Source organism: Neoarius graeffei, chromosome 15, assembly GCF_027579695.1.
Source record: "Neoarius graeffei isolate fNeoGra1 chromosome 15, fNeoGra1.pri, whole genome shotgun sequence".
In the NCBI taxonomy this organism is placed as follows: Eukaryota; Metazoa; Chordata; class Actinopteri; order Siluriformes; family Ariidae; genus Neoarius; species Neoarius graeffei.
Window position 1 is genome coordinate 19119224 of NC_083583.1, and position 25471 is coordinate 19144694.

Genomic DNA, 25471 nt, shown 5'->3' on the forward strand with positions numbered 1-25471 from the left:
CATGGTAGACTTCCTGCTAAAAGCTACTGTTCCTGTAGACAAGCTGAACATTGGCACATGAAGCATGATAATGGTGACCTGATTGTATATACACTTCTGGTCTTGAGTAATAAATAGTTTTCTACGGTGGACTGCTGAAGGCTTTCAGGCTCTGTGAAGGTTGCAGAGCTCACTATTGGGTTAACTTCAGATCTGAACAGGTTCTGTGTCCGGGTTTAGATGATGTAGTCGATCTCGGAGTACAGCGTGTCGCTCAGAGCTTCTTCGCTGGAGGTCGGACCTTTCAAACACACCAAGCTGCGACTAAAGAAGACAGAACAGCGGGGTTACAGTTTCATCCATGTCTAATGGTAGAGTGCAGGGATCTATGAAATTTTTTATTATTATTTTAAATCCAACTTGGAAAATCCTTTGCAGATTTGAGTTGCTGCTATTTCATGCTGACTTGCATTTAGGCTTTTTTTTTTCTTTTTTTTTTGTTACCTTTTTAGCTTAATATTCTTGAGCAAAAATTCTGGTCTCAAAATCCATTCTGTATAATTACATTGTCATATTGCAAGCCTCAACACCAGGCATTGCCCGAATGCCTGATTTGCCCAACCAAGACATTCGGGCAGAAATATTTTAACAAGTTAGGCCCGTTCGGGCACACCTATGGTTGGCTTCTTTAAGCACAAAAATGATTTTCAAGAGAGTACGTTACAAAAAACAAAAAAAAAGACATTAACCAGCATCCTTGCCTCCCCTCCTCTGTGATCGCCATTTTGTTTTGTTTTGTTTTTTCCTTCCTGATTTGTAACGCCGATTCTGATTGTCTCGCTTCAGGCGTGTGCACATTTGTGCTTTTCATCACTGCGAGTGATCGCTGGTGCCGTCTGTTTTCCTGGGTTGACTTCAGAACGTCCACATATAGATGATTTGCAACCACATGATCAAAATGTGTTACGTCATGAGCGTCTGCCATGATGGTGGATAGACAAAGCAACTAGGATGGCAGCCGCTGAAAGCGTGTCTGTAAACAATGCTGAATTTTCTCAGTATCACCACGATTTGAACGGTTGAGCAAAGATGGATACAGTGGTGCTTGAAAGTTTGTGAACCCTTTAGAATTTTCTATATTTCTGCATAAATATGACCTAAAACATCATCAGATTTTCACACAAGTCCTAAAAGTAGATAAAGAGAACCCAGTTAAACAAATGAGACAAAAATATTATACTTGGTCATTTATTTATTGAGGAAAATGATCCAATATTACATATCTGTGAGTGGCAAAAGTATGTGAACCTCTAGGATTAGCAGTTAATTTGAAGGTGAAATTAGAGTCAGGTGTTTTCAATCAATGGGATGACAATCAGGTGTGAGTGGGCACCCTGTTTTATTTAAAGAACAGGGATCTATCAAAGTCTGATCTTCACAACACATGTTTGTGGAAGTGTATCATGGCACAAACAAAGGAGATTTCTGAGAACTTCAGAAAAAGCGTTGTTGATGCTCATCAGGCTGGAAAAGGTTACAAAACCATCTCTAAAGAGTTTGGACTCCACCAATCCACAGTCAGACAAATTGTGTACAAATGGAGGAAATTCAAAACCATTGTTACCCTCCCCAGGAGTGGTCGATCAACAAAGATCACTCCAAGAGCAAGGCGTGTAATAGTCGGCGAGGTCACAAAGGACCCCAGGGTAACTTCTAAGCAACTGAAGGCCTCTCTCACATTTGGCTAATGTTCATGAGTCCACCATCAGGAGAACACTGAACAACAATGGTGTGCATGGCAGGGTTGCAAGGAGAAAGCCGCTGCTCTCCAAAAAGAACATTGCTGCTCGTCTGCAGTTTGCTCAAGATCACGTGGACAAGCCAGAAGGCTATTGGAAAAATGTTTTGTGGATGGATGAGACCAAAATAGAACTTTTTGGTTTAAATGAGAAGCGTTATGTTTGGAGAAAAGAAAACACTGCATTCCAGCATAAGAACCTTATCCCATCTGTGAAACATGGTGGTGGTAGTGTCATGGCTTGGGCCTGTTTTGCTGCATCTGGGCCAGGACGGCTTGCCATCATTGATGGAACAGTGAATTCTGAATTATACCAGCGAATTCTAAAGGAAAATGTCAGGACATCTGTCCATGAACTGAATCTCAAGAGAAGGTGGGTCATGCAGCAAGACAACGACCCGAAGCACACAAGTTGTTCTACCAAAGAATGGTTAAAGAAGAATAAAGTTAATGTTTTGGAATGGCCAAGTCAAAGTCCTGACCTTAATCCAATCAAAATGTTGTGGAAGGACCTGAAGCGAGCAGTTCATGTGAGGAAACCCACCAACATCCCAGAGTTGAAGCTATTCTGTACGGAGGAATGGGCTAAAATTCCTCCAAGCCGGTGTGCAGGACTGATCAACAGTTACCGGAAACATTTAGTTGCAGTTATTGCTGCACAAGGGGGTCACCCCAGATACCGAAAGCAAAGGTTCACATACTTTTGCCACTTGCAGATATGTAATATTGGATCATTTTCCTCAATAAATAAATGACCAAGTATAATATTTTTGTCTCATTTGTTTAACTGGGTTCTCTTTATCTACTTTTAGGAATTGTGTGAAAATCTGATGATGTTTTAGGTCATATTTATGCAGAAATATAGAAGGGTTCACAAACTTTCAAGCACCACTGTATGTGTGGTTTTGACCCATATTATTTGAAAAGTCAGGCTTTTCTGAAGATAAGATGCTTCTACCGACCATTGAGTACAAATACAGGTCATTTCATCCGAAGCCTTTTTCATATGCACTATCAGTTATTTTATATTTTAGATATTTGTTTGTTTGAAAAAAGGAGGAATTCTCAATGGAATCTGATCGAAGCAAAACACATTTTTGTAAAGCAAATGAGTGCCATAGTATGGATCATGTTAAATCTTTAGGCGCCAAGCAGCATTTGCGTATCCTGGGCCAAGGCGTGTGAGCTCTGTTCTTAATTTTTAAAGCCGGCTGGATCATATTAAATCTTTAGGCGTGGAGCAGCGCTCTCGCGGGGGCTTCATTCACGAACACCAGAATACCTGAAATATAAAATAATTGATAGTGTGTCTGAAAAAGGCTTTGGATGAAACGTCTTAACTGTTGGATGAAATGGTCACTGGACAAAGTGTCCTGATCCCCTTGTCTCCTCTCCGTACTAAGTCTCAGAGTTTCCTCGCCCCCTTTCCAAATCACGGACGGAATTCTAAAAAATCGGAATGTGCCACGGTCACGAGTACTGTTGTGACCACAACCATATACAGCACAAGGATATGGCATAGCTAAAAACGCTTAAAGCAGTGGAAAAACAGAGTTGCACAGGCTTGACCCTGCGTTTGTATCTCCACCAATATGGCCGACATCTGGGTTTCCATTTTTTGCTTTGACGTCACTTGCAAGTCAAGGATATATATGTAAACTAGAAAAGCACTCAGAGAGCGCAGACCTCCGCCAAGAATCCTTTAAAAAAATCCGGGCTCCAGAAGGTGATCCAGATCACCGCCAAAATTTAATGGATTGCTACTTGTGCCCAGTCACACCTCTGGAAAAAATTTCAGAGCAACCGTTCATAACTTTTCCATAATGTTGCTAACAGACAAACCAACAAACAAACAAACCAACGCTACCGAAAACATAACCTCCTTGGCGGAGGTAAAAAGCTAGTGGGAAGTACATTCAACGAATGGAAAGGCATGCTTTTGTGTTTCAAAGAGTAAACCACACCCTCTACAATAAATATCTCATTTACATAGTGAATTATCCCAAAGATAAAGATATCTTACCCCATTTATCATTTGATATTGGCCCATCATGCATGTGAAGTGAAGATGATTGGGTTGAGGGGAATGATGGAGGTAGGGTGGGATGGAGGTCGAGATGATGGGAGGGGACGGAATGGGTTGGTTGATGGATGGAAGTTATTTTCCTTTTTTTTGGCAAACTGAATGATAAGACACTACTGCAGTACAGACTCCTGTTTTATAATGTTTTTAGTTTTACAATTCATCTTTGCAATATTGCTAGTCATTGTTATCGGCAAAACAAAGTGTGTTTTGTGTCCTCAACACCATATATGGTAAAAAGACGCATTACGTACTAGTACTGTATGCAAGTCTTTACATATGATTTACGTTTCATGTTTTCAGGGCTTGTCTTGCTGTTCTGTTGCAGAAATAAATGTTTAAAACAAATTTTTTTAATGTACTTTTGTCTAAATAACACAGTTATACCCCTAGAAAACACATCAGCATTGCCTTGAACCGTGTACTTGAAAACTTGCTGAAATACCTCAAAATTTTAGGGCAAAACGAAATTCAAGGGGGGGCAAAAGTTAACGTTGAGGCCTGATATGTAGACAATAAATTCAAGATTTTAAAATAATCACCAAGGTCATTTATAATTACTGTACACTGGTTTCCTAGCTCATGTTCATTTGGCTCATTCCAAGATTCAAAGGTTTTCGTCTTGATTGCAATGAAACATGTTGTGGAAAATAAATAATTACAGATTGAAGAGATTTGCCATTTAAACCTCAAAGCTGATCCCCCCCCCCCCCCCCTATAAGTGTCATTTGTTTTATTCCAATCTTCCAACATAGCAATTTGCCAATTATACTTTTTTTTAAGAACACCACTTTTAAAAAAAAAAAATCATATTATAGTTAGTTGTTTTATCAGCTACGTCATTCCCTCACCAACTTTTTCTTTTTCTCCTGAGATTATATATATATATATATATATATATATATGGCGGCACGGTGGTGTAGTGGTTAGCGCTGTCGCCTCACAGCAAGAAGGTCCTGGGTTCGAGCCCCGGGGCCGGCGAGGGCCCTTCTTTGTGGAGTTTGCATGTTCTCCCCGTGTCCGTGTGGGTTTCCTCCGGGTGCTCCGGTTTCCCCCACAGTCCAAAGACATGCAGGTTAGGTTAACTGGTGACTCTAAATTGACCGTAGGTGTGAATGTGAGTGTGAATGGTTGTCTGTGTCTATGTTTCGGCCCTGTGGTGACCTGGCGACTTGTCCGGGGTGTACCCCGCCTTTCGCCCGTAGTCAGCTGGGATAGGCTCCAGCTTGCCTGCGACCCTGTAGAAGGATAAAGCGGCTAGAGATAATGAGATGATATATATATATATATATATATTTTTTTTTTTTTTTTTTTTTTAAATGAAGGCTGTAATAATGCTGAGAAACCAGAAAACACCAAATTTGTGTGTTTTCCAAATTTGTGTGTGAACCATTTTGTGTGTGTGTGTGTGTGTGTGTGTATGAGTGTTTAGTCTACGTCTAGTTCATATCTAGAGTGTTTATACTGTTTATATCGTCTGTTTGAGTGTTTAGTCTTTGTCTAGTTCTTATCTCGTGTTTATCTAGTGTTTACACTGTTTATATTGTCTGAGTGTTTAGTCTATGTCTAGTTCTTCTTATCTAGTGTTTATACTGTTTATTTATACTGTTTATATTGTTTGTCTGAGTGTTTAGTCTATGTCTAGTTCCTATCTAGAGTGTTTATACTGTTATATTGTTTGTTTGTTTTTTTTCAATTATTCTATTTTTATTTTTATTTATTGCATTGCCTGTTTGCACCGTGGGTCAGAGAGGACTGAAATTTCATCTGTGCTGTATGTCGAGCATGTATAGCATATTTGACAATAAAGTTGACTTGACTTGAACACAAACTCCTCCATCCTGAAGACTTTCCTTTGATGGGAAAACTTACTGTAACAAAGCGTGGACACTGGAGCCACCTTCCATAAACGTGAAAAACATTTCATTTCAATGATTATCATCTTTGGTAGATAACAGCATGTTTTAAAATTATTATTATTATTATTATTATTAGTAGTAGTAGTAGTAGTAGTATATTACAAGTATATTACATCCACATTCACCGAATATGAGCAATCGTGTGCTCTGATTGGCTACTCTACGGCTATATCAGCTCGTATACCATGAGTAGAAAAAACAAAATTGCGAAGCATGTTGCTGAACCAACTGAGGATGAAATAAAAACTCTACTTGAAAACAAAGCCCCCCCAAAATACAAAAAAAGCAGAATAAAAGTATTTGATGGTAAGATATCCCCCAAGAATTATCACATTTTTCACAAATTGCTACTGTCATTTCGCCGGTTTATTTGCATTCTAAGTGGAAATGATTTTGTCGGATGTTTTGTGTAAAAATTTATCAAATTTGCAATAAATAAAAGTGCTCTGTTTCTCAAAATCCAGTGCATGTGGATAGAATAAGTGATTCCACTCAATCTCGTCGTTCATGACTGATGGCCAACTCGGTGCTACGCGCCTCGTCGGCTATCAGCTCATGTATGACTCGATTTTATGGAATAACTTGGTCACTGAACAAGTCTCTGTGAATGACCAGTTACTACAGAAACGAAACATCCTCGAACCAGCGCTTTAATATAATCCTGTGATTTTTAAATTGCAGGCTGCACTACTACTATCTGAGCTGCTGTTAGAAAATTATCAACACCTTCAGACTAATCCGATTCAAGAACTGAACAGAGCCGTGGTTTACCACTAACAATTTACGAGCACAATGAATTTGCAGCAGGTCAGGATTTGTTTGGAAACCACTAAAGATGTTTCCTGACAGATTTGTTTCACCTGTAACTCTGTTTGCAAAATGGTGTATAAACCTTCAGCTGGTTTAGAGAAAACATCTGCTTGAGCGATCACAGCTGGATGGCTCTTCGGAGGCGTTGGTGATATGGTGATTAAGTACAGATGTGATGCCTTTATTTGGTTACAGCCATCATTGTGTTCATTTTAATGGCATATTTTCCAGTCACGCTGGGAAATGAATGCAAGCTGAGGTTGTCCTGGTGTCTTACCCCAGATGTTGGCACTGCAGGTCCCCAGCGCAGGGGCAATGTTCTTTGGGACTCCGGTGTCCTAAATCCCATGACAGCAGGTCCATCAGGTGATTGGCGGAGATGTGACAGGGCTCGCGTTCTTTGGGTTTGGGGCTACACACTGGGAAAAGCAAACCTGAAAGGAAAATGTGGATAAATAAGAGAAATGTCATAAATCTTCGTCAGGGACAGAAAAGATTCACAGAACTTGCTCCACTAAACTTCACGTTTTTGATGACTATGACTCGAAATAAAAATATGGTAGTGTGAGCATTATTACTTATTTGGAAGCTGTAAGAATATTTTCTGAACAGTTTTCTTGATTTAAAGCGAGACTGCCTTTCGATTTCATAAAATCGGTGAAATTTAGTTCTCTCTGAAATTTGGTCATTGTGATGTATATTTATTTCTGTAATATCTCATAAAATATCAGGTCATTCTGTGGCTGGGAAGTTATTTAATTTGAGGGGATTCCTGAGCAAATACTGTAACATGCATGAAATCGCGCTTCACGCAGTCAAGCAGACAGAGGAAGTCCATGTGCGCATGCGCAGGTTCACCTTTGACCGTGCACTAACAGTTACATCATTCTGTCACTAAAGAAACAGCTGATCACACCGAGGTGCTCGCTGACCGCTGATATGTATTAGTTTGGTCCTGCGTTTCCTTTCCTTCGCAATGTAACGTCTTCTCACTTTCCTTTACTGTAGTCGGTCTTTCACGTTTCATTCGCACACTCGCGTCCTCTATTTTTCTCTCCTGTTTCAAATTTGTATCCCACAATTCCTTGCACGAACGGGGAAAGTCCACTGCATGATGTAGTATCTTGAACTGGGTCATGGTGAAGCAGGAAAAAGCAGCAGAGAATTTAGGGCCACACGGCCCTAAATTCATTAATTGTTTTATTTAAAAAAACTTATTGGAAGTCTGTGATTCGAATTCGGTAGCTTTCGGTCCACTAAACAAAAATAACTGGGTGTCGGTCTGTCAAGATTCTCAGTCATCCAGGTCATAGTAAACTGTGGGTGGTAGAAAAGAGCAACTGGACTTGCTTGAAGATTCTTGAAGACGTTTCACCTCTCATCCGAAAGGCTTCTTCAGTTCCGTCTGACTAATAGGGAGTATCAGGTATTTATCCTCTCATGGATGAAAAGCAATCCTAAGGTGTCGTCGAGTCATCCTGTTGGTGTGGGTCACTGGGGGCTGGGTGTGAATGGCCTAGAGAGTTCACCCCAACGACTCTAGGCCGTTCACACCCAGCCCCCAGTGACCCACACCAACAGGATGACTTGACGACACCTTAGGATTGCTTTTTATCCATGAGAGGATAAATACCTGATACTCCCTATAGATAGTTTTCACTGACGTCACGGCATTCCGGGGAACGCCCCCCAGCCGCCATCTTGCGGGGCAAACAAAACGGACCATCGCCACTACCGGCTACGTTATCTCGGATGAATTTATGAAGCTATATAGTCAGTTTTCTAAAATAAAGATCAATGTCAGCAAAATCAAGCAAACAGAAGTATATAGATACATTAGACGACATCTCACGACAACGGTATGCAGCCAAACTGGCCTTGATTGGGGGAATTGACCCCTACGAAGTTGTCAAAGATGCATTTTCAAGTGACTATGCAGGGCTGCCAAAGCCTGAAACTGCCAAAGCCTGCTCCAAAGCCTGAAACTGACTTCATCAAACTTTAAAGGCTGTCTGATATATACAACTTTATATATTCACAGCGTGCCTTTTGGCGGATGCCGCCTGAATCGAGCAGATCCGATTTTTTTTAGGGGGGGGGTGTTGGAGTGTCTGATTATAATTTCAAAGTAAATTCTGTATTAAAATTACTAAATAAGCAAATCTGTTACAGTCCATGAAACAGGAAGTATAAGGATGAGAAAAAACCAGTTTAAATCGTAAAGCTGCGCACATTTGCGCAGTCCTGCACACCGTTCGGGCTGCGCAAATGTGCGCAGCTTTCCGATTTAAACTGTTTTTTTTTCTCATCCTTATACTTCCTGTTTCATGGACTGTAACGGATTTGCTTATTTAGTAATTTTAATTTTTCACATTTAAAAAAAAAAATCGGATCTGTGCGATTCAGCCGTGAAAAAGGCGGCATCCGACAAAAGGCGCGCTGTGAATATATAAAGTTGTATATATCAGACAGCCTTTAAAGTTTGATGAAGTCAGTTTCAGGCTTTGGAGCAGGCTTTGGCAGTTTCAGGCTTTGGCAGCCCTGCATAGTCACTTGAAAATGCATCTTTGACCACTTCGTAGGGGTCAATTCCCCCAATCAAGGCCAGTTTGGCTGCATACCGCTGTCGTGAGATGTCGTCTAATGTATCTATATACTTCTGTTTGCTTGATTTTGCCGACATTGATCTTTATTTTAGAAAACTGACTATATAACTTCATAAATTCGTCGGAGATAACATGGCGATGGTCCGTTTTGTTTGCCCCACAAGATGGCGGCTGGAGGGTGTTCCCCGGAATGCCGTGACGTCAGTGAAAACTATCTATTAGTCAGACGGAACTGAAGAAGCCTTTCGGATGAGAGGTGAAACATCAAGAATCTTCAAGCAAGTCCAGTTGCACACTCTCTTTAACCACCCACAGTTAACGGAGTGTCGGAAATTATTATTTTTATTAATGACCTCCACTTGAAAAATCTGAAAGGCAGTCTACCTTAAAATTGTAAAATTAGGGTTGTCTAAACTCACATTTTGATTGGTTAAATGCATGTTTTCTGAGCTTTGTGTGCGTGTTGGGGGAGGATTCCTCAGTTCATGTGCTAAGCTACCCAGATTAGCTAACTTGTTTAATGCAAGTCATGTCTGAAAGGGTTTTACTGGTTGTGCAATATTTTTGAACCATGTGACTAAAGGTAGTATCTCACTGGGCTGTGACTAGTTGGAGAGACAATTGCGATAAAATATGCAGATTAGTGACAATTTTGACTTCGAATCACACTGAATTGATATTCACATATTTTATCGCAATTGTTGTCTCCAACTAGTCGCAGACTGTCGCAGCCCAGTGAGATACACTCGCACTTCCTGTCTCACGGAAACTGACTTGAGAAGGGTTCGCGACGGCTTTGCGACACCAGCAACGCATTTGCGGCTATTTTGAGAGCAATTTTGTCGCACAAATTTTTTGAACATGTTCAAAATTTCAGCGACGAAGGAGCGACACTTTGTGACTGATGCGAGGAAATTGAGAAGCCCTGCGAATGTTTCAAGACACTTTTGAAACTCTCTCGCGAATGACGTTCGCAATTTGTCGCAAGCTGTCGCAGCCCAGTGAGATTCAGGTTGTGCAATGCAAGCTAAGTTACGGTATCTTTTTCTTTTGTACTCTGCTACCTACTTTTCGCTAAATGTTGGTGAGCAAATTAAGATTATGGCATATATTTCGGTAAATCACTAAAATATACTGCAAATTTCGTGAGATACTGAAATAAGTTATGGATAACGTTAGGTGAGTTAGCTACCATTAGTAATGGTTGTGTATATACGATATTAACAAATGCTAAAAACAGCTACTCCTTACTCATAGACTGGAAAAATTCACATTTTTACTGAAGAAGTTCCAATTCTGAGTATTTTTGCAATGTACAAAACTACTCGAGCTCTCTTGCCTTATTTTTGCTCTGTTATAGGAGGCCGTACTGTTGAATAAAACTCCAGAAACGATCAATGATAGCAGTAAAATCCTATCACAGCTGAAAACATCTGAAAGTCCAATCGCATCTAATTGGGAAAATAAAATTTTGCTCTTTGGAAGTTAGTACCTTCACGGAAGGCACAGCACAGATCGCTGTTGCAGTCGTTTTGTTCTTGGCAGATGGTTCCCGCTTCCCCTTTAGTCGCGTTCGTGCACTGACCCAACACGCACAGCTGGCCCTCGCAGCACTCCTCATCTTTCCTGCAGGTCTGTGATTCAAAATCCACACAATAGCTATGCACAGTTTCTCATCTAATCATTTCTTTATGAATAAAGGTCATTGCTGATGATTGGCCATCCAGGCAGGATATTATGAGCATCATTAATACAGTAAAGGACATTGTGTGGGGGATAGTTCTACATTTGTGGTACATGGACAACCCAAAAGATAAGTTGTGTAGATGTGTGATTTTTTTTTTATTATTATTACTACTACTACTGTTGTTGTTCCAACTGTTATTGGGTGGGTTTCCCGATAACGTTGCCCTTCAGAGCTAAAGAGAGAGTTGAGAGACTCTTAGGGTGTATTCAGACCAGGATAGTTCGATAGTTCACTTGCTTTGGTCCGAACCAAATGTTTTTTTTATTTTTTCATTTTGGTGCGGTTCGCTTTCACACTGTACATTTTAGTAAGCGGACCAAAATCTGTCAACAAAGCCACGCCTCAATTATATTTTGACCCCAGAATAGTATCCTGGTCATCGTAATAGATGAATTTCTTTTTTGCGTTGCTAGTACCGCCACTTTTTGAAAGAATGTCCCTGATTTTAATGTAGGTCTGACGGAGTTTCTTCACTTTTAGCCGACATTGTTCTGGGGAGCGCGTGAACCCCTTCTCCTTCATTTTCTCACTGAATACAGCAAACACATCGGCATTTTTGTGTGTTCTCTCCAAAAGCTCAGATATGTGGACATCTGCCCATATATCCACAAGGGTGCGCGTTTCTTCCTCGGCCCACGTTTGCCCCCTACTCATTTTTTGTACTCGCCTACCACTGGTGACTGAACGACTGTTGTAAGGTTCCCTTGACAACCGAAACAGTGTTTGCACTTTGTGGTGGAGTGTCAAGACTCTGTTTCCCATAATGCTCAACAAACGACGGAAGCTCCCGAGATACAAAAAAGCAAAACTGTCGGATTAGGTCCGGTCTGCTTTCACACCTCCAAAAGATCCGCACCAGGGTTTCTTTGGTCCGGACCGAGTCCGACCTTGCAGCTCGGTCTCGGTCCGCTTGTTTGGTCTGGACCAGAGTTCGGTGGTTTGTATTCAGACCAACCCAAAAGGTCCAGACCAAGGGAAATTTGGTTCGTTTGGTCCGGACCAAACAACGTAGGTGTGAATACGCCCTTAAGCAACGAATGTTGTCTCTGTATGTGGTTTTCCCAAACTCACTCGTCAGAAGGAGTCTAAAGAGCAACAGGACGAAGAGCGTCTTTGCAATGCGTGTCCCCGATATCAGCATTCGTAGTTGCTAAAGGCAATCGTTCACTAATGCCCCTTTTCCACCAAAGCAGTTCCAGGGCTGGTTCGGGGCCAGTGCTTAGTTTGGAACCGGGTTTTCTGTTTCCACTGACAAAGAACTGGCTCTGGGGCCAGAAAAACCGGTTCCAGGCTAGCACCAACTCTCTGCTGGGCCAGAGGAAAGAACCGCTTACATCAGCGGGGGGGGCGGAGTTGTTAAGACCAACAACAAGACCGCGAAAGATCGCCATTTTTAAGCGACGAGAAGCAGCAGCTGTACAAACACGAAGTCATCCATTATTATTATCATTGTTGCTGCTGCTGCTTCTTCCGTGTTGTTTTTGCTTCAATATTCGCGCCAAGGTTTATGCAAACGTAGCGACGTAACTGACGTATACAGCGACGTAATGGCGTGGCTTCCCTTAGCACCGTGAGCTATGGAAAAGCAAACTGGTTCTCAGCTGGCCCGCAAGTTGAATGAGTTGTGAACCAGCACCAGCACTGGCCCCGAACCAGCCCTGGAACTGATTTGGTGGAAAGGGGGTATGTTATCCCCCGATCATGCAGTCAGGACTATTTCAACTGTTATCCACAGTGCAGAGGGGGCAATGTTCTCCCTTACAAGTGCGCACATGAAAGAGATTTTGATCTGTGTATGGTGTGTACCTAAGGAGGTTGTATTGACCTCCTTATACAGGGGGCTGCAAAAGTAGGTATACAGTAAGGATTATTCCAGTATTATAATAGTGGTGCTTGGTTTCATTTAATACTACTGTTTTGTGTGAACGTTTTGTTTTTCATTCTTGTATGCCTACTTTTTGCAGCCCTCTGTGTATATATAAATTGATCTATCTATAAAAGGTCAATTCAATCTCCTTTGGTACACACTACACACAGATCAAAACCCCTCTCTCTCTCGTGCACGCGCACGCAATGTTAGAGGTGCAGAAATCTCATTTATGAAACTGAATTAGTGAATCACTTGCCAAATGGAGTTAAATGTGATTAAACTATGGCGATATCAATGTGACCTTCCGATATCCATACGTAATTCCATAACTTATTGAAATATATCCAGAATGTTTTGCATATATTTATTTAATAATTAACTGGATGTACTTGCACTAGAAAGTGAAGAAAAATAATTGAACACCGGCAGCAGATTCAACACCTGTTTTCCTTGTTGACTGTGAGCGTCCCTCCGCAGCACATGCGCAGTCTGTGTATTTGGCTGTGAGCGAGCCACTCTTTGTTTTGAACGAGTGGTCTGGGTCTCTCGTAAATTTCGAGCAAACTAAAGGACTACTTGGGCTACGATGTTTGTTCGGGAAAACCATGTTAGCTTAACGATGGATCTTATGAGGTAATTTAAGACTCTCTTGGCCTTAAGAGGCTTTTGGGAAACCCACCCATTACCATTACTACTGCTGCAGCTACTACTAAGGCCCTGTCCACACGGCAACGGATTCAGGTGAATCTGAGAAAATTGTTTATCGTTTCGGCCTGGCGTCCACACGGCACCGGCGTTTTGGGTGCCCCAAAACGAAATCTTTTCAGAACGGGTTCCAGAGTGGAAAAATCTGGCAACGGCGCCGTTGCGAAGTCGTCTGGATGAGTAGAACGGATTTGTTTACGATGACGTCACAACCACATGACTGTCAGTGCTTCACGCCGGGTAGAAGTGTAACGAACTCGATGCGAGTTGTCAACAAATCCTATAACTTGGTTCATGAAACGCGCTTACAAAATATTTTCACTGCTTTCCAAAAACAAAAACAATCCCGCCAGCAAAAATGGGGAAAAAAAGGAGCGATCTCACCTCTTCAGATGTTGGTTTAAGTCCGACAATACATTCCTCAAAAAGGGCGTAGAAGAACAAAGTAATCCATCAACGTGTAGCATTCAATTTATTCCGGACCATTAAAGAATTCTGGAGGATATCAGAATGTTGGCGTACCGGCTTCCATCTACCCCCATTCATTCCTCTTTCCGCGTCTTTCGTTTTACGCTACTGATTAATAATCAAAACTTTATGTGGCTGATGCTACAGAAGAAGGGGTTTATGCGCATGCGTCTACTTCTATTGTTCTGGTGTCTCCGATGGGACCGTCTTACAGCGCACGTAGTGGTGTGGCATGTGTATTGCATCGTTTTCAGCAAGCGTTGCGTTGCCATATGAACCTGATATTTTACTGATCCGTTGCCCATGTGGATGTGATATTTAAAAAAAAAATAAAATCTCGTTGCCGTTGTCGTGTGGATGTAGCCTAAGGCTACTATGACTTCTGCTATTATTATTATTGGTACTGCTTCTCTTACTAATACTATGATTACTATTGCTACTACTATTACGACTTTTTCTATCGCCCCTCTTAGTATTGCTCATACTATTACAACTGCTGCTGGTACTACCACTTCTGTTATTCCAACCCCAGTTCCAAAAAAGTTAGGAAGCGTTGTAAAACGTAAATAAAAACAATGTGGTGATTTGCAAATCATGGAAACCCTGTATTTAACTGGGAATACAGTAGGACAAAGACTGTGACTGGCCAACATTTGCAGCTATGTAGTGCTACTGGGCGTACCACAGTCTTAAACTGGTCGGCTAAAGTATATAAGACTGGTAAGCCCAGTAGCACTATATGGCTGTGAATGTTGGCCAGTCACTGTAAAACATGAGCAAAATCTACATGCCATGGAGATGAAAATACTATGCTGCTTTCAAGAACACTCTCTATTAGACCATGTGGAAAATCCGGAAGTCCATAGGAAAACGCAGGTGGTTCCAATCACTGCAAAGATGAGAGTGGTGCTTCTGATGGTATGGCCATATCATGCGAAGCTCAGATGGAGCAGTGGCTAAATCTGCAACAGCACTGGACATTCCAGACAAGTGGCTGTGTGGAAGACCCAAAAAGAGATGGGCTGACTCAATAAAGAAGGACCTAAAGTCCATAAAAGCAAAACCAGAGGACGCTTTTGATTGGAGTAAGTGGAGACAGCTGAGCCGAGCTGCAGACCCTGCACCCATGTGGGACTAACGCAAGGAAGACAACCGCAGGACAAAGACTGTAACGGCAGCATGAGAAAACCGCTGCTGAAGCAGCGCATCGCTCCTCACACAACTGCTTCCGTGGTGCTGAAAAGACAGCGACACTTCATCACCATGGTTTTGGATGGCCGAAAGCAGTATGGCCACAGGGTGGGGCTTGCCGATCGCATACGAATGGAGCGGTATAAACCATACACAGAGGTGAGGTGGAGTTTACCGGGTACATGGCTTCTGATTTTCACTCCTTTCTCTGCTCAGGCAACCTTGTTGAGGATGAAGAAGAGGAAATCAAGAATGTCGTGCTTTTCGCTCCCGCTTATGCTGCCTCTGGAAGATTGTTGAAAGACCCAGATGCAGCCAATTATCCCTTATTTTTCATTAAAAAGGCGCATGTTTGTTCTGAGGCTTGGTGTGTGTGTGTGTGTGTGTGTGTGTGTGTGTGTGTGTGTGTGTGTGTGTGTGTTTTCTAATATGATATTTGAGAGTCTGAATTTCTGTTGTAGAGTTCTACGTATTGCATTTAAGGATTTTATCCCTGAAGACTTTTTCTAAAAGTGTAGATATTTTACCCAACCTGTAACATAAGCACACTTTATCTGGCGTGGTTGTGTACTGAATTCATGACCTAAATCAGTGTAAACTCACAGGATTTTACCTGTGAATTCCTCTTCAATAAGACCTCCGTATAAATGGGGGGAAAGTTCCAGGAGCACTCTCAACTCTGCCTATACGACTGTATTTCATGGCAGACCGAAACAAGCCTCTGAACTGAATTAAACCTGACTACCAGTAGCACATCAGTATTCTAGTGCTTTCTCCTGTCCATCACTGTCTTCTGCTGTCCTTTACGTTACAGGGACAGAGAACGCGCTCTGATTCAGCAAATGCTCCACTTTTAATGTGCACCCCAAAGGGGGGGAGGGAACCCACTGATATCAAATTCCGAATGCACTTGTGCTTGTGCTGCAATGCAGATACAGTGCAGTCTCAGTTTCATCATATAGAAAGGTAGAGGCTCTCAAATGTGCAGGTCTTCAGCACTTTCATGACCGATATGGGTGTGCCCCCTGAGAGAGATTAGATTCACAATTTTGTACAGGAAGTCTGAAGGTCCTACCGCATCTGACTGCTTGCAAGGCATACACTCGGAGTGGTGTTCATCGTAGAGACAGTATTTACCCTTCTCACAGTCCTCATCAGTAATACACTCCTGAAAGAGAAAAAAGGGGGGAAAGAGAACACATCAAAAATCCTTTAACATAAGAAATCGCAGAACTCGCATCTTCATATTATTTGGCCAGTGCAGTTTATCAAAGGAACAATCTTGAATTTCTTAGCTTAAAAAAAAAAGAAGTAACTGAAGCACTACTACTAATTTTATGATTGTCATTAGTTAATAATAATATGAATACTACTACTAAGTATTACTGCTATTACAGTTACAACTATTACAGGTACTGTTTCTATTACTAGTACTACTCCTATTAAGTTGCTCTTGTGATTACAGTTACTATTGTTACAATTAGTACAACGAATACGAATACTGGTATTATGGTTATGAATATGACTACTACTGTTGCCATTACTACTCCTATGATTTACTACTAGCATCACTTTTAAGTGCAGGATGCCAAACTGCATTCTGCACATACTGCAACTGCATGGCTCCATAGAAAGAGTCCAGGTGCTAAACTGGCCTGCCTGCAGTCCAGACAGGTCACCCATTGAAAACATTTGGTACATTATCAAGTGCAAAACACAATAAAGGAGACCCCTGTTAAGAATCTTAACAGTACTTTTAGGATTACTGCTCAGATTATAGTAATAGTCGTTGTTGAGTATTACAATTTGTACTAGTACTATAATCACTGTTATGCATACTATTACCATTGTTTCTTCTACTACTTTATTACGAATGTGACTGCTAGCATTGTAATTACTCATATTACTAAGATTATTGCTTTGATTACTTACTACTATTATGGCTCAGTATTTTGTAGTATGATGATAGTGTAGTTTTATTAATGCTAATGTGATTATTAGTGTTGTTCCTATTACTACTTCCACTTGTATTACTTCTTCTCCTCTTACTACTATGGTTGACACATGACTTGTCCAATATTTACCTGGACGGAAAGTTGACCCATATGCTTAGAATCAAGACAAGAAGATTTTGATTCCATAAAGGCTAAAATAAACACTTTTCTGCTGCAATTGTTTACTGTATGGATATTTTGGGGCAAAAATGGGGATTGGTTTCCCCCTTTTCCATTTAAAAGAACTGAGTGAAATCTAATGCAAAATTGGTATTTTTTATTTGAAGAATAAATTGTCTACCTATGTCCATTTAGATTTATGTCTGTGTTACTATACACCTATCAGCCATAACACATAAACCATCCGTCCATTATCTGTAGCCGTTTGTCCCGTTCTATAGGGTCGCAGGCAAACTGGAGTCCATCCATATAAACCTAACATAACCTGTAAACCACCTTCCGAATATTGTGTAGGTCTTCCTTGTGCAGCCAAAACAGCTGATCCTTGAGGCATGGACTCCATGAGACTTCTGAAGATGTGCTGTGGTATCTGGCACCAAGATGTTAGCAGCAGATCCTTTAAGTCATGTAGGTTACAAGGTGGATCCACGGATGTTTGTCCGGTACATCCCACAAATGCTCATTCGGATTGAGGTCTGGGGAATTTGGAGGCTGAGTCAACACCTTGAACCCTTTATGTTCCTCAAACCATTCCTGAACCATTTTTTTGCAGTGTGGCAGGGTGCATTATCCTGTTTCCATAAAGGGGTATACTTGGTCTGCAACAATGTTTCAAGTAGGTGGTATGTGTCAAAGTAGCATCCACATGAATGCCAGGATTCAAGGTTTCCTTTGAGGGAGTGACCACACAGATTTATGGGTCCGTGTTGAGAATGCATTGATTCTTTCCTTCAACTGGGGGTAGTCTGAAATAATCTTAGAAGACAGGAAACAAGAGTTCAATCAGTTTTGGACAGTCCATGATGCCTTGCTGTCATCCATCCTCCTGAAACAGTATTTTCCCCATTTTGAATGCATCAACTGTCTCTGCTGGCTTGCCTTCTTCCCATAGTACATCCAGGTACCAGCTCTTCCCCAGGTAAGCAACACATGTGCACACGCCCTGCCGTCCACAAAAGAAAATGTGATTCGTCAGACCAGTCCATCTTCTTTCATTGCTTTCTTATACAACTTTTGTTGTGTACCAACCACTGCATACCGAGAACACCCCAGCTCTTCTTCGGGATCGTCCTAGATGGGCACATCGTGCCTTGGCCGCCCATGACCCTGTCGCCAGTTCACTGGTTGTCCTTCCTTGGACCACTTTTGGTAGGTACTGACCATTTGTATACTGGGAACACCCCACAAGACCTGTGTTTTGTAGATGTTCAAACCCAGTCATCTAGCCATCACAATTTGGCCCTTGGTCACTTGGATCCTTACGCTTGCCCATTTTTCCTGCTTCCAACACATCAACTTCAAGAACTGACTGTTCTCTTGCTGCCTAATATATCCCACCCATTGACAGGTGCCATCATAACTAGTCAGTCAATGTTTTTAATGTTATGGCTGGTCGGTGTAATTTATTTTAGACATCTTTTAAATAAAAACACAACCATTTATCAGCCAAATATATTTGAGTCAAAGACGCATTATTCTGAAACAGCAATATACAACACATGTATACCATATACCACAGATGAAACTTGGCCTATTGTAACTTTTTTAGGGTTTATATGTACAGTATATTGATCTTGAATGTTATTTGAAGTGATGTATTTTCTGTCTTAAAAGTTCTATTATGTATCCTTTCCTGTAGCAAAGTTTATTTAAAAAAAAAAGGATTAAATAACAATTGTATATGCCATACATGAGGAGCTCATGTCTAAAATCTCAACACTGCCTGGGAAATACTACAGAGCCTTGACTAAAAATGAAAAAGGATAATTAAAATGATATAAAATTAGGTATTTATCATTCCTTTCACATCTTAATTTCACTAAAATGTCAGTCAATAGACTGATCCACTCAGTAAGACTCTGAATTGTCTTTCTTTTGTCTTCCTTTGCCAGATAGACGTGATGCACTTTAACACACTTCCTTGATGATCAGAAGGTTATAGAACGTTATCTGGCTCTATCCTGCTTTATCAGTCCCCTCTCAGATACAGCAGGCTGAAAATCCTGCTCATGTCTGCCAGGGGATTATTGAATGACTCGACAAATCAGGCAAGAGATATAGTGCTTTTACCAGAGAAGTTCGAGAGGATCTGTGCATTAGGAGATTGATTTGTGTAAACTGCACTACAAAGTACTGGATACAACTTCAGGGCTTGAAACAGATCCAGAGTTTATCGCTTAATGATCTGCTGAAGACGACCACCAGAATCAGATGGAATCTAGTTTGTTCTCAGTATTACAATATATTATAAAATATACTAGGGGCGGCACGGTGGCGTAGTGTATTCAAGGTACAAATGCTAGTCACTGAAGCTGTTCAGGTAACAGATTGTCATTAAACTGTGGAAATTAATCTTCAAAGAAAAGTCCATCATGAATAACATGTGATTAATGTCCCCCTGCTTATGGGAATGACACAAATGCAACACCAGCCATTCAATTAGCACCAGAATCACTAAACTTGTCAAATCTTTCCATATAAATGCCTTTCAATGGCCCTTTTCCACTACCCTTTTTCAGCTCGCTTCAGCTCACTTCAGCCCGACACGGCTCGCGTTTCGACTACCTCAGAGCGGCGTGACTCAGCTCGCTTCAGCCCTGCTTAGCACCCAAAACTCGCACGGTTTTGGAGTGGGGCTGAAGCGAGCCGAGTGGGGCTAGGGGCGTGAGGAGACACTCCCCTGTGCACTGATTGGTGAGGAGGAGTGTCCTCACATGCCCACACACACCCCGTGAGCACGCTGGGATCTGTAAACACCGTAAACCCGGAAGAAGAAGAATTACGAGAATTTCTGAAGCCTTATGAGCCTCGCCTCATCTATATGCTCTTGCCAGTATCTGTTGGCGTTGTCGGTGACAACAAGCCACAGCACCAAGACCAGCAACACTAACGACTCCATGTTTATTGTTTACTATCCGCGTCGTGAGACTACCGCTTAAAAGATCACTGATGTCACTGTTTGCGCCGCCTAACGACATCACGTGACATCCACCCACTTTCACTAACTCCACCCAGTGTGTCCACCCACTTCCAGCCAGCACGGTTCAGCGCAGTTGTAGTTGAAATGCAACCCCAACAGCCCCACTCAGCTCGACTCAGCCCAACTCAGCACGGCACGGCTCAGCCCAACTCAACCGCGTTGGTAGTGGAAAAGCGGCATAAGATTCCTGTTCTTGGCTGCAGGAGTGGAACCTAATGTGGTCTTTTGCTGTTGCATGCTGAGATGCTTTTCTGCTCACCACAGTTATGAGTTGCTATATCCTTCCTGGCAGCTCGAACCAAGCTGGCCATTTTCCTCTGACCTCTCTTATCAACAAGACGTTTCCACCCACAGAACCGTCACTCACTCGTGTTTTTTTTTTTTTTAAACCCCCAGGAGATCAGCAGTTTCTGAAATACTCAAACCAGTCCATCTGGCTCAAACCAACACCCATGCCACAGTGAAAGTCACACTTTGCGATCAGAATTTTTCCCATTCTAATGTTTGAAGTGAACATTAATTGCAGGTCTTGATTTGTATCTACATGATTTTATGCGGGCGGCACGGTGGTGTAGTGGTTAGCACTGTCGCCTTACAGCGAGAAGGTCCAGGTTCGAGCCCCGTGGCCGGTGAGGGCCTTTCTGTGTGGAGTTTGCATGTTCTCCCCGTGTCCACATGGGTTTCCTCCGGGTGCTCCGGTTTCCCCCACAGTCCAAAGACATGCAGGTTAGGTAACTGGTGACTCTAAATTGACCGTAGGTGTGAATGTGAGTGTGAATGGTTGTCTGTGTCTATGTGTCAGCCCTGTGATGACCTGGCGACTTGTCCAGGGTGTACCCCGCCTTTCGCCCGTAGTCAGCTGGGATAGGCTCCAGCTTGCCTGCGACCCTGTAGAACAGGATAAAGCAGCTAGAGATAATGAGATGAGATGATTTTATGCATTGTGCTGCTGTCAAGGAACCGGCTGATTAGATAACTGCATAAAACAGCAGGTGGATGGGTGTACCTAATAAAAAGGCCGGTGAATGTATATTGACACTGTATTTTTTTTTTGACTGTGATAAACAGGCTCATATGTTTTCATGGAATAGAGAAGATTAGAGTTACATACACGATCAATGTCATTTTCCTTGCTGCTGGACTGGTTAACACTTCTGGTCATGTGGATCTCCCCGGTTACGTTGTCTGATGTCTAAAACCACAAGCACACTGCTCAGGAACACATGACTAGTCGACTTTTAGATAATTTTTGTCAAACAAAATATTGCAGAATGGACATTCCATGACCAATGTACATGGTGTTGACATAATATCTATCTAAAATAAAATCTATTCTATTATCCTGTTCTTTAGATCACTTGTATGGCCTTGCAATCATGCCAAACATCTCAAAATGACCTCTACGCCAGTCTTACCTTATCGATCGCCTCCACAGCAGCAGGGGCGGATTGATTTCCGCTAACAATCTCCGAGCTGCTTTCGTTGCTGTAATTTGAGGTGATGTTATGGATGGGCTGGATGGATTTTGCGCTCCCATTGTCCAGCTGTAAACAGTTATCACCCACTGCTTATAGATTACAGGAACCAATAACAGTAATTATATATATATATATATATATATATATATATATATATATATATTAGTGCTGTCAAGCGATTAAAATATTTAATCGAGATTAATGTTGCGACTGTCATAGTTAACTCGCGATTAAGCGCAATTTAATCGCACATTTTTGTCACATGAAAAACCATGTAATTCTCTTATCAGCATAAAGTGAATGGGCTTGCTCACCGTTCGAACTACGGGGGTACTCGGGGGATCCGAGATCCCCTGAAACAGACATGAGATCCCTTGAAAACATGATTTGGGAAATGTTGGGGGGTCTCTAAAATATTGGCAAAATGATGTTTATTGACATAGCAATCGTGTGTAACGGGAAGCATTTGCATATCCGAAGTGAGCGCGCGATGGAGATCCGCGCTCTGAGACAAGCGCAAGCACCCCCCCAAGGGAAAAAAAGGGACCCCCCGAAAATATCAGCATAGTTCGAACACTGGTTGTACCAATGTTTTTTTTTTTTTATTGCAGAGCATAACACGTCTTGTCACAGCCACTGCAAAGTGGGGCTGGAGCCGCCGATGGGAAAACAAAACCTAAGCCGAGCACCGTGGCTCTTCGGGGGAGGGCAGAGGACTCTGGCTGTGCGGGGTGTGGCATTACAGTCTAGCTGCTATCGTTTTTCTAAGCAAAGTCTCTGTTCCAAGTTCCTGGCAGTTTCAAAAGCTTATGAAAAACCTACATCATGTCACAGAGCGTTAATCTCGCGATAAAAAAATTATCGCCGTTAAAATTGAGTCAAGTTAACGCGTTAATAACGCGACATTTTTGACAGCACTAATATATATATATATATATATATATATATATATAATGATCTAAAACTAGCAAAGTGCATCAAAACTGCTGAAAAGCTGTGGTGAGTTTGCTGTTCATACTCCAGCTCCAGTCGTGTGAATGCCATTGCACATGCAAAACCAGAGCCATTGGCGTTCCATGATTCCTTTTGCACCAACAGAGCAACTAGGAAGCCAGTACAGGAATGTCATTGTTGAAATGTACTTTTCTGCAAATGCGATTTCAAAAGATAATCAGGTGGTGCCACCCTGTAGTGTGCTCTGAGTACCTACCTCATGCCTAAAAACCAGAATGCGGTATAAAACTGATTATAATACACACATGAACATGGAGGATGTTTCTGGATCAGATTGAGCAGTTTTAATAGGAATGTGTTCTGCTGACTGACTGTCATAAAATATGCTGCCATCTTGTCTCTGATGTTTCACATAACCTGGCAAAAGAAGCTTACAGATAGTTGGCCTGGTTATGAAAACTGTTCCATTCCTTATCTTTTTTTTTTTAAACTATAACATGCACGTTCAACTGGAAAATCTGGCTATATGTAGTTAATCTTATGTAATTACCTTTGAGTACACTTCAGGTTGATTGCAAGTTCTACTCGCGGTCGGGTCATACCAAAGACCATCATAAAAAAATGGTACCTACTACACTCTGGCAAGGCACGCCACAAAATAGATACGAGTGGGGAAGTCAAACTCTCGTGGTTACCAGAGGACTAGCCCCCCACTGTAACCCTAGCTGTATAGACGAGAAGCTGAGAGCTATCGAAACAGAGATCGGCACCGCACCCATACACCTTAAAGACTTGGTTAATACTGGGCCAGGAGACTACCTGGGAAGACCAGATTTTTGGCATGAGATGGACTTTGACATTTCAGGCTACATAGTAAAGGTACACAAAATGTACCCTTTATGCTGAAACTCCATCAACAAGAAAATGTACAGTTTAGTACCCTTTTGTTCTGATTGTATTATTACATTAATGGCATTGAGCAGACGCTCTTATCCGGAGCAGCTGGAGGTTAGGTGCCTTGCTCAAGGGCACTGCAGCCGTTCCTGTTGGTCAAGGGAATCAAACTGGCGACTTTTTGGCCCCAAATGGTCATTAGTATACGAAGACTAAATAATGGTATGGTATAGTGTAAAAAAAAAAAAAAGTCCAAAAAACCCCAAGAATATTTTGGAATTTGACAGGATGCATTGTCATTTCATTGTCCGTGGGGTAGCAACCTGATCCTTCATAAATCTTTTAATAAAGATTTGACCTGGAAATGTCAATAATACAGGCTACGTTTAGAAATTACAGTATTTAGACAAATTAGGGGCCATGATTAGTGTTTAGAGGGTGGTAGCTACTCTTGAGGGGAGGGGACCACCACAGTGACAAGTAATGGTACAGTTTGGTGTGTCCCCCCCCCCCCCCCCCCCCCCGAGTGTGCACATTCACATAGACCTTTATCATGATGATGAGTTGGTTAGTACTGGGCCAGGAGAACCAGATTTTGGCATGAGATGGACTTTGACATTTCAGGCTACATAGTAAAAGTACACAAAATGTACCCTTTATGCTGAAACTCCATCAACAAGAAAATGTATAGTTTAGTACCCTTTTGTTCTGATTGTATTATTACATTACCGTACAGTAACGGCATTGAGCAGATGCTCTTATCCTGAGCAGCCGGGGGTTAGGTGCCTTGCTCAAGGGCACTGCAGCCGTTCCTATTGGTCAAGGGAATCAAACTGGCGACTTTTTGGCCCCAAAGCTGCTTCTCTAATGGCCATTAGTATACGAAAACGAAATAATGGTACGGTGTAGTATAGTGTAAAAAAAAAAAGTCCAAAAAAAAAAAAAACCCCGAGAATGTTTTGGAAGTTGACAGGATGCATTGTCATTCCGTTGTCCCTGGGGTAGCAACCTGATTCTTCATAAATCTTTATAAAGATTTGACCTGGAAATGTCAATAATACAGGCTACGTTTAGAAATTACAGTATTTAGACAAATTATTGGCCATGATTAGTGTTTAGAGGGTGGTAGCTACTCTTGAGGGGAGGGGACCACCACAGTGACAAGTAATGGTACAGTTTGGTACCCTTTTTTTCCCCCCCTGAGAGTGCACATTCACATAGACCATATACAAGTCAGGAAAATATAAAGTATGAAGCCAAATCAAATTGTATGCAGCATATATACATATATTTATAATCCCCCCCCCCAAAAAAAGTGACCAGTCTAGACTTTTATATGCATGACGTGGGCGATACCTGATGCCCTGCATCCTCCAGCTGCGTGCCATCTGCCAGTTTCTTTACCTCCCTGAACAGGTCGCTCAGCACAGTCGGTTTTTGTCCTACGGTTGCGTCTGTGGGCGCGTGCGACCGGGAGTCCTCACCGGGAGCTGTCCAAGTTTCAGGAAGGAGTCCATTGGCAGTAACCAGGCAGAGACTCAGGGCGAGCAGCAGCATCTTCCCTGCGTCGCTCGGTGCTTGATGCAAGATGTAAGGATGCGGACCGATGGTGCGCACGCGCGGACTACGATGCAAGACGCACCAACACCACCAGCTCGTGCGCTGTGCCAGTGGAGCGCTCAATTATGGGCGTGAAATATAGATGATGCGGCGCGCATGCGCAGACGGGTTGGTATGTCACGTCGGGGATATCTGACCCCCCCAACCCTCAGGAAAAAAAAAAAAAAAATTACCTGAAAAATCGCATACTACTTG

The 25471-nt window shown here is 42.0% G+C and overlaps 1 protein-coding gene across 1 annotated transcript; it reads right to left on the bottom strand.

The window, feature by feature from the left end:
- Nucleotides 1–215: 215 nt before the first annotated feature.
- Nucleotides 216–25213, bottom strand: dkk3a (dickkopf WNT signaling pathway inhibitor 3a). Its single transcript, XM_060940439.1, has 7 exons — nucleotides 25013–25213; nucleotides 21746–21874; nucleotides 21442–21522; nucleotides 16252–16344; nucleotides 10688–10829; nucleotides 6867–7023; nucleotides 216–303 (listed from the first exon to the last, which is right to left on the bottom strand). Exons 1-7 carry the CDS (start codon nucleotides 25211–25213, stop codon nucleotides 216–218), a joined length of 891 nt encoding a protein of 296 aa, XP_060796422.1.
- Nucleotides 25214–25471: the final 258 nt, after the last annotated feature.